General features: G+C 43.4%; 1 gene segment (V, D, J or C); it reads left to right on the top strand.

Annotated features, from left to right (window-relative positions):
* Positions 1 to 566: 566 nt before the first annotated feature.
* The window catches only part of LOC108801064, a 25369-nt gene continuing 11537 nt past the window's right edge, over positions 567 to 14398 (top strand). Inside the window, 2 exon segments of the V gene segment in view lie at positions 567 to 658; positions 791 to 902. Of these exon segments, the coding sequence occupies positions 610 to 658; positions 791 to 902 (161 nt within the window).

Here is a 14398-nt window from a genome sequence, read left to right as displayed (position 1 = left end):
GCTGTGGCATGCAAAGTTTGCCATAGGAAAAAGTGGTTGTGGGTACATTATATAGAATATTAGGCTAAATAAAGTCTGTGCCTATTTGCTGTATACACAGTACATGTGTGCTGCAGTCCTTGTGTCCACTAAATATCCCTTCATTACAATGTCACAAGTGAGAGTCTCACAGACACTTAAACCTGTGCATGAAGGATCATTTTTGAAAATATGAAACCCTTTCATCACATATGCCTTTCTCTACACAGAATACAGACAAAGAGCTGACACTTTGTCTGAGCCTACTTTGAAAAAGAACCTTATAAATTAAAAATGTTGGGACTACAGCGCAACCAACTGTTAAGACAAAATAAAACATTGTCAAGTATGTAATGTACACCACAGAGTACAGTGTGGAGCAGTCAGGACTACCTTACACAAAATCTTTCATAGCTAAAATGTTGTTGTTTTTTATCCATGCAAATGAAAAAGTAAATGAAAACCACAAGATTTCCATAACTTTGCATACACAGTGTGTGGGGTGTAACATCACCCCTGTCACTCTCTCTATATATCTAATTGTACAGGAGACGTCTTCTACTTTGTATCTGACACTCCACAAACATCAAGATGCTTTCTCACAGTTATCTGCTGGCCGTCATCTTCATTTCTATTCAGGGTGAGAGATGAGGCTCCTTCCGTCATCCTCTGCACATACATCTATACATTGTACAATAAATACACACATCAGGATTGATAGGAAGATATACAGACATTTATCAATAATCAATATGTCTCTTCCCATCCTCAGGATCCTGTGGGCAGACTGTGATGACTCAGACTCCAGATTCTATCTCTGTGTCCCCGGGACAGACAACCACCATAACATGTACATCCAGTGCTGATGTAGGTGGCTGGGTAGCCTGGCACCAACAGAAGCCCCAACAACCTCCAAAGCAACTTATATATAGTGCAAGCACTCGTCCATCTGGGATCCCGGACAGGTTCAGTGGTTCCAGATCAGGAAATATATACAAACTATCCATCACTGCGGTAACTGAAGATGATGAAGGAAGATATTACTGTATGAAGCATGATCAGTATCCTCTCACACAGTGATACAGAGCCGTACAAAAACCTCCTTCCTCTTTTATTAATATCAACAATTAAATATGTGATGACATGACATTCATGTAGAATAACTGTAATACATTTCTGAAAAAGTAATGGTGATCATTAGCAGAACAAAAATAATAATTTAACAAAAATGAAGAGTGTGCTGTCCATGAGAACTACTCAAATATCTGCATCATTTTATAAATGATATCAGCTGGAATCCTAACTGGTTATTATAGGTCAGGCAGACTCTCTCGTCCAACTTCAAATAGAAGAGTCTGGAAAGCCCAGAGAAATTATATGTATTTGCTGAAATACATGAAGACAGCAAGTGGCTGCAAAGAGGCTGCAAGAGATCAGCAGATGTAAAATGTAACAATTCTAAAAATAAATATAAAATGTGTTGTTAAAAAAAAAATGAAAAGTATTTATGATACAAGGAACATTAAAAAATGAAAGGGTCTATGTATAAATAAAATTGCATAGCTATACAGCTAGAGAAACCATATGCACATTTGTTCTGGGGGCATTAACCAGCTGTTGGGAGGATGCAGTAAAATCGAATGTTCTTAGGCAAAGTTCTCTTCTGGTTAAATGTTTACTAATAAAAAACAGAATGAATTAGGAAAATACCACATTATGGCCACTAGATAGAACTAAAGATCACCAAATTACATGTTAGTAACAGAGACACAATGTTGCAATTCAAGAATGAGCATATAAATGTGATCATTGCTGTCCCCGTAGTAGCAATTGTTATATTTATATGTGTACAATATACGATAAGAACATTCAATTTTGTCCCATTATTTCAAAAGCTGGTTAACAAGCACAGAATTAATATACATGCAGTTTTGCTGGATGAATAGCTATGCAAATTGTTTATAAATAGACCCCTAAGTGTCTTTAAATTAGCGCTTAAAATATGCCCTAAAGCCAAATTCAACAAAAACACATAAATGAAAGTAGCATTAAAACTATCAAAGTTTTTTTTAGTAATAATGAATCCAGATCAAACAAATATACATTGACCAGCAGAGTATTTCTTTGCATTTTTGCCCAAAGCACTTATGGTCTCCCACTCTTTCAGCTCGGCTTCCCTGAACTCCCTGACCCTGAGGCACCACAGGAAATGAAAGAACATTTCTCCAATGTTATAAAAAAAATAATCCAATTTTGCATATAAACAGTTGTCTCCATTGGAGGATTTTCCCCTCACAGCCTGCTATGGTGACAGCTCTTAAATTTTGGTTTTCCCAGTCACTTTCTGTCTCAGTGATAATGGTCAGCAGGACAAACAGAGGGGGGTCTCTTTAGCATGGACACAAACAACATTAAGAACTGACAGGGGGGTCTAACCCATTCTCATCCTGTCCAAAACTTAAATTAATTTACCTTTACATACAATATAAAGAGCCAATAATAGTGCTAGAGTGCAAACAAAATGCTGATTGGGGGGGAGAACATAGTGACGGAGAGATGAGCTCATCTGCCTTCTTGTAACTGTTCAGTCACAGGGTGGGGGTTAGGAGGAGACTTGTAAGTGCTACTGGGCCATGGACGACAAGATCAGATCTCCTGCCCTGCCAAGACAGGACTGTGTAATTCCCAGGTGTAACATTAGTTTATTACATTTATCTGAAAATAAATCAGACTCCAGCATATCACATTATGCTGCTGGAGAGTTCAGTTACTGTTCTGCTACTGCTTCCCCACATATTTGAAATCCCTAAAGTAGTATTATACTCTTCAATAGCAAAAAAAAGTATTTCACTACATTTTCTCTTGAGAACTTATAGTCATCATGTTTCCAAATGGCTCCCACTCTCCCAGCTCTGCTTCCCTGAACGTAATGTCAAGTTCAAGATCACAATGGACAGAGCAGTCTCCATTGGCTGGCCATTTACTAGCTTAGAGAAGGGAGGAGCAGGGAATGTCTTGCTTTGCTGTGTCTGTGTGTTTGTGGAGACACACACAGCTTACTAACACACAAAAAGGTGACTCGATAGAACCCTGCAATGGAAAGGCGTCACCCTAAAACACAATATCAGGATATAAAAAGTTGTTCTCTTTTCATCATGCAGCTTTTATTAAAGTTTAATGGTTGATCCGGCCATGAAGGTCTTTGTACAGACACCATGTTTTGGGATGACAACTATCTCCCAGTTATGTTTTCTCTAAAGTGAAAACATTCCAATTTATTGATTATTGGTATTTACATATCACCAACATTTTTTTAATGCAGCGCTTTTCACATTGGCCCCTGCCCTCAAGGTACTTACGATCTAAGGTCCCTATCTCACATACATACATAGAGGGCTAATTTAGATTGGAGCCAATTAACCTTTCAGCCTGTCTTTGGAGTGTGGGAGGAAACCAGAGTACATGAAGGAAACCCACACAAGCACAGGGAGAACATGCAAACTCCTTGCAGATAGTGTCCTGATCGGGATTTGAACAGGGGACCCCCAGTGCTGCAAGGCAGATGTGCTAACAATTTTAGACAATTGGCATACAAACAGTTGCTCCATTGGAGGATTTTTTTTTTGCTCACCATCTGCTATCGTGACAGCTCTTAAATTTTGTATTTTCCCATAATTTCTGCCTCAGTGACAATGGTCACCAGGACAAACAGGGAGGAGGAATCGCCTTAGAGTGGGCACAGACAGCATTAAGTACTGACTTGGGGGGTGTAACCCTCCCCCATCCTATTCAAAACTTAAACAAATTTGCTTTACATACAACACAAGGAGCCAATAATAGTGCTGCGGTGCAAAAAATGCATGCTGATTGGAGTGGAGAACATAGTGACAGAGAGATGAGCTCATCCACCTTCTTCTACTGTTCAGTCACAGGGTGGTGAGGAGTAGACTTGTAAGTGCTACTGAATTGATCTTGGTCTCATCACTCCAGAGTACAGAGTCCCTGTAGTCTTCTTCTTTTTCAGCATGGGCCCTGGCAAATTGTAGGCGAGCTTTTTTGTACATGAGCTTTAGGAGAGGCTTTGTGGACGACACCCTTGCATGCCATTCCTCTGCAGTGTACGCCGTATTGTGTCGCGGGAAACAGTCACCCCAGTTTGGCTTTCTACTTCTTTAGTTAACTGCAGTGAACTTGCATGCCGATTTTCTTCAACCCTTCTCATCAGGAGACGCTCCTGTCGAGGTGTTATCTTCCGTGGACGGCCTGGACGTCTCTGTGAGATGGTTGCAGTTTCATCTTTGTTACATTTTTTGTCACTTTTGCTGCATTATTCTGACTGATAAGTAAAGCTTTCCTGATCTTCTTGTAGCCTTCACCTTTTGTGTGTAAAGCAATTATTTTCTTTCTCAGCCCTTGTGACATTTCTCTTCCATGTGGGGCCATTACTTACAGCAGGAAATGGGAAGGGGCTTTCTTTGTTATAATCACCTGTCTGCTGGACACCTGTGTAATGAATCATTATACTCACCTGGAGTCGAATTCTTGTTAATTAGGATTTTGTTGTCTAAAATTTAGCTTTGCTCCTATGACTTTCATTGGGGTGTATTTATTTTTGCAACATGGTCTTGAATTAATTTGTTAGGAAAAATACTTTTTTTGTGTGTGCAAATTAACAAATCTTGGGTGCAATCAATGGCCCGCATTTGTGCATTTCATAGTATAGTAAAGGTAAATGTATTGTGGAGAGTCTACCTTGCTGAGGCCTAAAAAGGGGTTAATTTGGGAGGGCAGGCACTTCCCCTATAGCCCTTCCTGTTAAAAAGGGAACGCAGGTGAGAGAGAAGTGGAAGCTGAGAGACACACAGAAAGATCTCTGTGTGTGGCTGCTCAGAGGCCTGTGATCTAGGTGCGACCACCAAAACGCACTACGCTGTGCAGGATTGTTCAAAGACTTTTGCTTTATGTTTGATGTTTTGCTGAAGAAAGCCTTTTACTTTGCCATTTTGCTGAAGGAAGCCGTTTGTTCTGTTGCCTTTGGTTGAAAATAAAAGCTGTTTACTTTATCGGACTGTGTGGCAGACGCATGTGTACCCCTGGGGTCCCCACAGTATAGTAAAGTAAAGGTTTTCTGACAAATCTGTTGGGGTGTACTTATTTATGCTGGGCATTGTGTATACATATGGGTGACACACATTGTAAATGTAACCACAAAGCACATTTACCTATGTGTTAATGCCATTGTTTGGGAACACCTCCATATTGCTCATTTTATTTTTGTTCTTTAACCAGTTGACATCCGCGGTGTTAAACCCCCTTCCCATCCAGGCCATTTTTCAGTATTCAGCGCTGCGGTAATTTGACTGACATTTATTCCGTCATGCAACGCTGTACTGAAATTAATTTTATACCCTTTTTTGGGGACAGATAGAGCTTTCTTTTGGTGGTATTTATTCACCACTGGGGTTTTTATTTTTTACCATATTAAGGAAAAATTACCGAATTTTTTTTTCTTCACAGTGTGTGGGGTGTAACATCTCCCCTGTCACTCTCTCTATATATCTCATTGTACGGGAGACGTCTTCTACTTTGTATCTGACACTCCACAAACATCAAGATGAGTTCTCACAGTTATCTGCTGGCCGTCATCTTCATTTCTATTCAGGGTGAGAGATGAGGCTCCTTCCATGTTCATTTCTATATTGATCTATGAATAATAATAATAATAATAGATATGTCTCTTTCGCATCCTCAGGATCCTGTGGACAGACTGTGATGACTCAGACTCCGGATTCTATCTCTGTGTCCCTGGGACAGTCAGTCACCATCACATGTACATCCAGTACTGATGTAGGTGCTGCAGTAGCCTGGTTCCAACAGAAGCCCCTCCAACCTCCAAAGCAACTTATATATGCTGCAGGCACTCGTCCATCCGGGATCCCGGACAGGTTCAGTGGTTCCAGATCTGGAAATGTATACAAACTATCCATCACTGCTGTGACTGAAGATGACGAAGGAAGATATTTCTGTTTTCAATATGCTCAGCTCCCTTTCACACAGTGATACAGAGCCGTACAAAAACCTCCTTCCTCTTTTATAAATAATAATTAAATATGTGATGACATGACATTCATGTAGAATAACTGTAATACATTTGGAAAAGGTAATGGTGGTTGATAATAATTTAACAAAAATGAAAAAAGTGTGTTGTCCATGAGAACTAGTGAAATATGAGTATGAATATATAATAAATGATTACTGCTGATTATCAGTGGTTACCAGCATTCCTGAGTCCCGAATAGCTGCTCACGTACGGTGTGCATGAGCAGTCATTTTGGCACTTCACAATTGAGACGTACAGTGTACGTCTCCAGTCATTAAGGGGTTAAATTGTGCCTTTTTGCAAACCGGTAAAAAAAAACAAATGAACGCAAAACTGTATATAAGCAACTTATGTTAAAAATCTGTGTTGTGGTGATGCCTGATCTGCAGTGCCGGTTGTGCATTGTGTTGTGATAAAACAATGCAGGCATACAATTAATTGCAACACGGCATATCACAATGCATGGCAATGCATCACAATGCTTTTCCATGCGCTCCCACACAGTTAAATGAATGTTATTTTAAAACTAAAAAAATTAATAAAAAGCAAGCACTGCAATGTGTTCTAACAATGCACACCAGCACATGTGCATGACGTACACCACAATATGGTACGCACTGTTGCACATGTTTATTGTGTGTGTGTGTGGGTGGGGGGTGGTTGAAGTGTTTTATTTTTTTAATATGTATTTATTTATTTTTTACTGTTGGGGAGCTTCAGGGAAACAAACCTCCAACATAACACTTTTGAAATAAAAAAATAAATTGAGGACACAGAGTCCTCCGTCTCATTTTCTGCAGCTGATCTGAATGAATAGAAAGCACTTAGTACAGAGGCTTTCTATTCATTTACAAACTGGAGATAGTAAACATTTACTATCAACCAGTTGTGAATGGATAGAAGCCTCTGTTCCTCTGTAGTGAGCTGCTTCTATCCATTCAGAAACTTATAAATGAACAGAAGGTGATGTAAAGCACTTCCTGTTCATTCATAACTGGGGACACATAGTATGTCCCCAGTTGTTTACAAACATTGGAGTGATCAGTGATCACTCCAGTGTTTGTTCTGCACAGGAAGGATTGGTAAATATTACACATATTTACTGATCCTCCGCTAGGAGACACAAAAGAATGCTGCAGCCATTCTTAAAGGAGAACTATGGGGTTAAGTAATTTCCCCATAGTTCTCCTTAGGGTAACGGGAGGACACAAACTAGCGTCCTCCCGTCACCCTAGGCTCAGTATACCGCGAGCTGCAGCTCGCGGTATACTGAGACGCCGCAGTATACCGCGAGCAGCTGCTCGCAGTATACTGAGACGCCGCAGCTGAAGCGGATCCTGACAATTGTTCCTGGATCCGCCCAGCTGCGTGACTGACATCTGGCTCTGCCTATCTAAAGGCAGAGCCAGCTGTACCCGCCCCCTCCCACGTCCGTTCCGCCAGTCAGCGCTGGCGGATCGGAGCGGGGAGGGGGGAATCCAGCCCCTCCCCTGTCACGGCAGTGAGCCGTGACAGGATCGAGAGGTGAGCGAACGCCGGTATGTGTTCGCTCACCTCCCGATCTACTGAGCCGACCTGTGACAGCACTCACCTCATAGTTCTCCTTTAAATTCTCAGTTAATCTACAGTATTATGTCAAAACAAACAGCTCACAAGGATATGTTTATTTCTCAAAACAGGGACAAAACAATCCAAAACTATCTTTGAACCATTAAGGAGTTTACCTTATAGTCTTCTCACATTTCTTCAATGTTTCCCAGCAGAGATCACTGATCTGAAAATGATCATTTCCATCTCCCCGGTATTTGCATACTGTCAGGGATGGAGTAACGGGCCAGGTGTGGAACCCCTTGGCAGGGACGAACAAAGTCCAAAAATCGCAGTACAAAAGGATAGTCCAATCGGGGAGTCAGGTCCAGTTCCGGGTCGTGGCGGGCAGCAGAAATCGTAGTCGAAGGGGCAAGCAAAAGGGTTGGTAGCCGGGAAGTCAAATCAAACAACGGGTTCACAGGAGGGAGCTGGGTGTTCACCATGGGGTAGAATAACTCAGCAATGAGTCAAGGCTCTGATCAGTTTTAAATAATCAGGGAACCCAGTACCACCCCCTGGCTGTCAAGGCAATCAGGAAGCTTCCCCTGTCAGAGTCCAGTCACAAGGCTGAGGGCAAGTGGTGAAGGCTGAAGTCCTCCCCCAGCCTGAGTAGCACCTGTTGCATGGAATGGCGCGCGCGCGCACTATGCTCGCTCGTCCACGCATGCACCCGGCGCGCGACCTGTGCACGCGCACTGGCCACACCAGCGTCAGATGCCCTGCCAGGGGTAGGAGGAGGAGCTACCCGTGCCCGATGCCCGCGCCTGCGAACCTGACAAGGAACAGCCCTCCTGGGTCCCTGACAGAGCCCCCCACCAAGGAGCGGCCGCCGGACGCGAACCTGGGATGGCCGATCAGGGTGAGCCCGGTGGAATGCGCGGACTTTGGCGTCTGCATGAAGGTTACCTGCTGGCTCCCAGGAACGCTCCTCAGGCCCGTACCCCTTCCAGTGGACAAGGTATTCTAATACTCCACGGCGCCTGCGGGAGTCCAGAATCCCCTGGCCTTCGTATTCATCATCGTTATCCACCTGAATGGGAGCAGGAGGCACCGGCACTCTGCCCGCAAGGGTGTTGGCACGGTAGGGTTTCAGTAGTGACACATGGAATACCGGATGGATGTTAAATGAGGCAGGCAGGCTCAGCTTCGCCGCGACATCGTTCACCATTGTGGAGATGGTAAACGGCCCCAAATAGCGAGGGCCCACCCAATTTCTTCGACAGGCAGATGGATGTTAAATGAGGCAGGCAGGCTCAGCTTCGCCGCGACATCGTTCGTTCACCATTGTGGAGAAGGTAAACGGCCCCAAAGAGCGAGGGCCCAATTTCTTCGACAGGCAGGTTAGTTTGAGATGCTGGGAGGATAACCATACCCGGTCCCCACTTTTGTACTTGGGACTCTCGGTGCGTCTCCGATCGACCTGAGCTTTTTGTTGTTGCTGAGTAGTGCGGCTCGGAATTCTGTAATGTAGTCCTCCACTGGACGCCTTCCTTGCCGAAGGGAACGGAGAGTGCCCCTAGAGGTGGAGGCACGCAGGGGGTCATCAAAGAGCGCCTGCATGGCGGAAACAAAGGAGCTCCAAGAGGACAGTACTGGACTATCAGTTTGCAGGAGCTGATGGGCCCAGGTCTGTGGGGGTCCCTTGAGCAGGGAGATAGCCGTCCGTACCTTGACATAGTCTGACGAGTAGGTGCGGGGTTTCAAGGACAACAGTAGTTCACAGGAGATGAGAAACGACCGACATTTCCTCCTGTCTCCAGAAAACCGTTCCGGTAGGGCCACTGCTGGCTCACTGTTCACCACCTCCAGTGAGTGGCGTGGAACGGGAGGAGGTGAGGGTGGTAGTGCGGTGGCCTGGGCCTGGCGCAGCTCCTGAGCACTCATCCTCCCTAATAGGTGGTCATGGCTGGCCTGCAGTTCCTGGAAGGCTTGCGTCACCAGCGCGAGTTGCTCGGACAAAGAAAGGACACCGTCTGCAGGTCCCGCGGGTTCCATGGTAAGGCTGAGTTATTATGTCAGGGCTGGAGTAACGGGCCAGGTGTGGAACCCCTTGGCAGGGACGAACAAAGTCCAAAAATTGCAGTACAAAAGGAGGTCCAATCGGGGAGTCAGGTCCAGTTCTGGGTCGTGGGGGGCAGCAGAAATCGTAGTCGAAGGGTCAAGCAAAAGGGTCGGTAGCCGGGAAGTCAAATCAAACAACGGGTTCACAGGAGGGAGCTGGGTGTTCACCATGTGGTAGAATAACTCAGCAATGAGTCAAGGCTCTGACCAGCTTTAAATAATCAGGGAACCCAGTACCGCCCCCTGGCTATCAAGGCAACCAGGAAGCTTCCCCTGTCAGAGTCCAGTCACAAGGCTGAGGGCAAGTGGTGAAGGCTGAAGTCCTCCCCCAGCCTGAGTAGCACCTGTTGCATGGAATGGCGCGCACGCACATTATGCTCGCTCGTCCGCGCTTGCGTACCGACCTGCGCACTGGCCACACCAGCGTCAGATGCCCTGCCAGGGGGAGGAGGAGGAGCTACCCGTGCCCGATGCCCGCACCTGCGAACCTGACAAGGAACGGCCCTCCTGGGTCCCTGACACACACACAGTGTGTGGGGTGTAACATCTCCCCTGTCACTCTCTCTATATATCTCATTGTACAGCAGACGTCTTCTACTTTGTATCTGACACTCCACAAACATCAAGATGCTTTCTCACAGTTATCTGCTGGCCGTCATCTTCATTTCTATTCAGGGTGAGAGAGGAGGCTCCTTCCATGTTCATTTCTATATTAATCTATGAAAAATAATAATAATAGATATGTCTCTTTCGCATCCTCAGGATCCTGTGGACAAATTGCAGTGACACAGACTCCATCCTTCCTCTCCGAATTTCCAGGAGCCACAGTCACCATCTCTTGCAGAACCAGTACTAGTGTTCATAACTATGTACACTGGTACCAACATAAGCCAGAAGGATCACCGACACTGCTCCTTTATGGGGCTGACAAGTTATTTAATGGCATTATCCATTGTGAACATAGAAGAAGAAGATGCAGCAGATTACTATTGTCAACAAGTGTATGACCCGCCATTCACACAGTGATACACAGCTGTACAAAAACCTCCTTCCTCTTTCTGATAAAGAGGTCTAGAGATAACCATAAATCTTTCATCACTGTTCAGACTTTTAAAACAGGATTACATTTGATGTAGATGGTATATTTCAGAGCACCTCTATAAGACACATTATGAACCAGAAACACCCTTGACCATGGAAATGGTGTTTTAGGCACAACTTCTCTTGTAAACAAATAGATACAATTGTACTTTCTCGATTGGAGTAAGTTCCTCTGTAGACCGATATATATATATATATATATACATATATATGTGTGTGGGGTGTAACATCAAGATGCTTTCTCACAGTTATCTGCTGGCCGTCATCTTCATTTCTATTCAGGGTGAGAGATGAGGCTCCTTCCATCATCCTCTGCACATACATATATACATTGTACAATACATATACACATCAGGATTGATAGGAAGATATACAGACATTTATCAATAATCAATATGTCTCTTCCCATCCTCAGGATCCTGTGGACAGATTGTGATGACTCAGACTCCGGATTCTATCTCTGTGTCCCCAGGTCAGACAGTCACCATCACATGTACATCCAGCGCGGATCTAACTATAATTGATAGAATTAGACCTAGAGGTATTAGTTCTCTAGCCTGGTACCAACAAAAGTCCCAACAACCTCCAAAGCTTCTTATCTATAACACACACACTGTGCACTCTGGGATCCCAGAAAGGTTCAGTGGATCAGGATACGGAACCAAATTTACACTGACTATCACGGGAGTTACTGAAGATGATGAAGGAAGTTATTACTGTCAGCAGTATAAATCCAACCCTTTCACACAGTGATACAAAGCTGTACAAAAAAACAACTTCCTCTTTTATAAAGTAACACAGTTGGTGCTTCTATAGTTCATGCATTCATTCACGTCAGTGTAAAAAAACTGAAGCTGAATTAATTTTGGTTGTTAACAAGTCCTATACAGTTGTGTACAAAAGAAAATGGAACATTACAGCTATAGTAAGACAATTACAACCTTTAGTGAATAGTCTTTTTTTTCTTTTTATTGTGGTCTAGATAGATATTAGCTAGGATTAGAGCTGTCAATCCCCATCAAAGGGATCTTCTGGGACCCTGACCACAATGAGCTTGGAGTTTTAACTTTTCTACCTGGTTAATGTTTTTGGTCCCTATACAACTTGTATGGGTTTTAACCTTTCAATGTGGATTGATCATTTAATTTTGGAACCCCTTAAACTATTGTACAAGACGGGAAAAGGTTAGAATCCCTTTAGCACTCTTGCACACAGGTGCATACTATACTGCGTTCAGATATGTAATGTATATTGTTTCTGTGGATCTGAATGCAGCTGTATTAAATTCTATGGGCCCATACACACAGCTGCACACAGCTCCGTAATCTAGAGCTGCATTCAGGTTTCAGAAAAGAATCTCCGTTTAAGGTCAACATTGTTTTAAATTAATTATGTTAAAAGTGTTGGTTTTCCTATATTTTTTTTTAAAAAGTTTAAAATCGCAGCCATGTTACCAATTCCAAACCCTTTCAGAGTGTTCTGCACCAGGTATGATTGAGGGCCCATCCTGCTCCATAACATTGCCCCTAGGCACAGAGTACCTCTTGATGTACATTCCCAGCATTCTATAAGCTCACCCAACTCTAATTTTCAAAAGCACAACAAGATGGACGGTGAGAGAGGAAGAGAGTTAGTAACTTTGGAGAGCAGAGAGGGTGTCTCTAAAGGTGCCCATACACCTTACGATTATCGGACGATTTTCGTATGCGATCGACTTTTCGTCCGATAATCGTATGTGTGCATAGCAGTGCCCGACCGACATTACTGTGCAATCGTACGACTTTTGACGGTCAAGCATGTTTGAAAACTTTGCTAGATCGCACGATGTTCGCATGGTTGGTGGTGTTTCCGTCCGTCAAAAGTCGTACGATTAACACTGCGCATGCGCAAACGAAAATAATTGCGGTCAATTACCGCAAGTCGTCCAGGTGTTTTTTTTTAACTACCGCTGATTTAATCTTTCGATAATCGGGGCAGGATGGGGCTGTCGTACGAAAATCGTAAGACTATTCGATCATCGGACGAAAAGTTTCGTCCGATAATCGTAAGGTGTATGGGCACCTTTAGTTTTTCACATGCTGGATTCACTATATCATACACCCTCATTGTCAATCAAGGGGTGGAGACGTGACTGGTGTTCTGTTTCAAGAACCGCTCTGTGCATTGACATACCTCCTTGGACCTTGACCCATTCGGGTAGTGTAGTCACCTGCTGAGTCAGCACAATCCACAGGCAGCCTAATTCTCTACTAATCCAATGCAGTTTTACTTCTCAAAGTGCTTTACAAAGGATGTTTACTGGCCTTTTGTAAATTAATCTTTACTAAATACATGTCAAGATACTTTACATTGAAGGGGAAATTGGAACAGCCATTTTACTTATAACATATCAGTTTTAATCAAGTATTGCCTAACATCCTGCATTCCCCTTTTGTCATGCCCACCCAAAAATGCTACCTACAAATTTTTTTACAAGGAAATTGGTTCCTGTTTACAACAACTGTCCTCTTAGAAGAATCGTAAACAGCATGTGTGAATGGTCATCCTCACCTTTACAGATGCCATCAAGAAGAAGATTTACTCTTAAAGTACATAGATAGTCAGGTTCCTACCCAACTCAGAACGTACGTAATTGTGTTAGGACCTTAGCCAGTCAGAGCAATTTTGAACCCAATATGCTGTATTGTATTGCTGTCCATGCATGCAGGTACAATAAATATTAGCTTCACCAGTCAACGTTATCAAAACCTCTGAGTCTGGGTTTCCCTGTCAACATGTATTAGATGGTCTTAACATTCTTTACTGATAAGGCTCCATTCGCATATAGCGTTTGCATTTCCCACGCAGTTTTCCGTGCAGAAGACCGCGCGGCATGAAAACACTAAAATCTTTAATCTGCACGGATTCCGCTCATTTGCGGCTATTATATAGCCACGATCTGCCATTATGTCACGCTTGTACTGTTTTGCGGGCCGCAAAAGGCTGAACAATGCACATTAACCCCTTCATGACCAATGCCTTTTTTTTTTTTTTTTACACCCATGTTATATTCCACATTTTAGGCATGCATGAAGGTCATTGTCCCGTGTGTGTCCGGGCTAGGGGCTGACATCATTACAGAGGAGGAGCCAGGGATCAGCTGTTGTGGAGGGAAACCAAGGAGACGATGTCCGTTCCAGCTACACGCTGGCATCTTAGCAAGGGGAGGAGCCTAGTAACGGCACTGTGCTGAAAGTGTCCAATAAGGGGAGTGGAGGAGATCAGACAGTCAGCAAGCCTTACTCCAGTGTTCTTACTACCGATAGAGCATGTGACAATAGCAGAATACAAATTTAAACAATTATAAATTAATGAATGCATGCAACTGGAGCCCGCGCAACTGGGAATAACTTTTGGAGTCGTGATCATATGCCACACAAAACACCATCAGCTATATATTACCATTGTGCCAATCTGTATATAATTATGATAACAATCAATTAAAAGAATATATATGTATATAAAGGAAATATATAAAATTATGACTAT

Source organism: Nanorana parkeri, unplaced genomic scaffold (assembly GCF_000935625.1).
Source record: "Nanorana parkeri isolate BGI_ZX_2015 unplaced genomic scaffold, ASM93562v1 scaffold2208, whole genome shotgun sequence".
In the NCBI taxonomy this organism is placed as follows: Eukaryota; Metazoa; Chordata; class Amphibia; order Anura; family Dicroglossidae; genus Nanorana; species Nanorana parkeri.
This window is presented reverse-complemented; position numbering and strand designations above follow the sequence as displayed.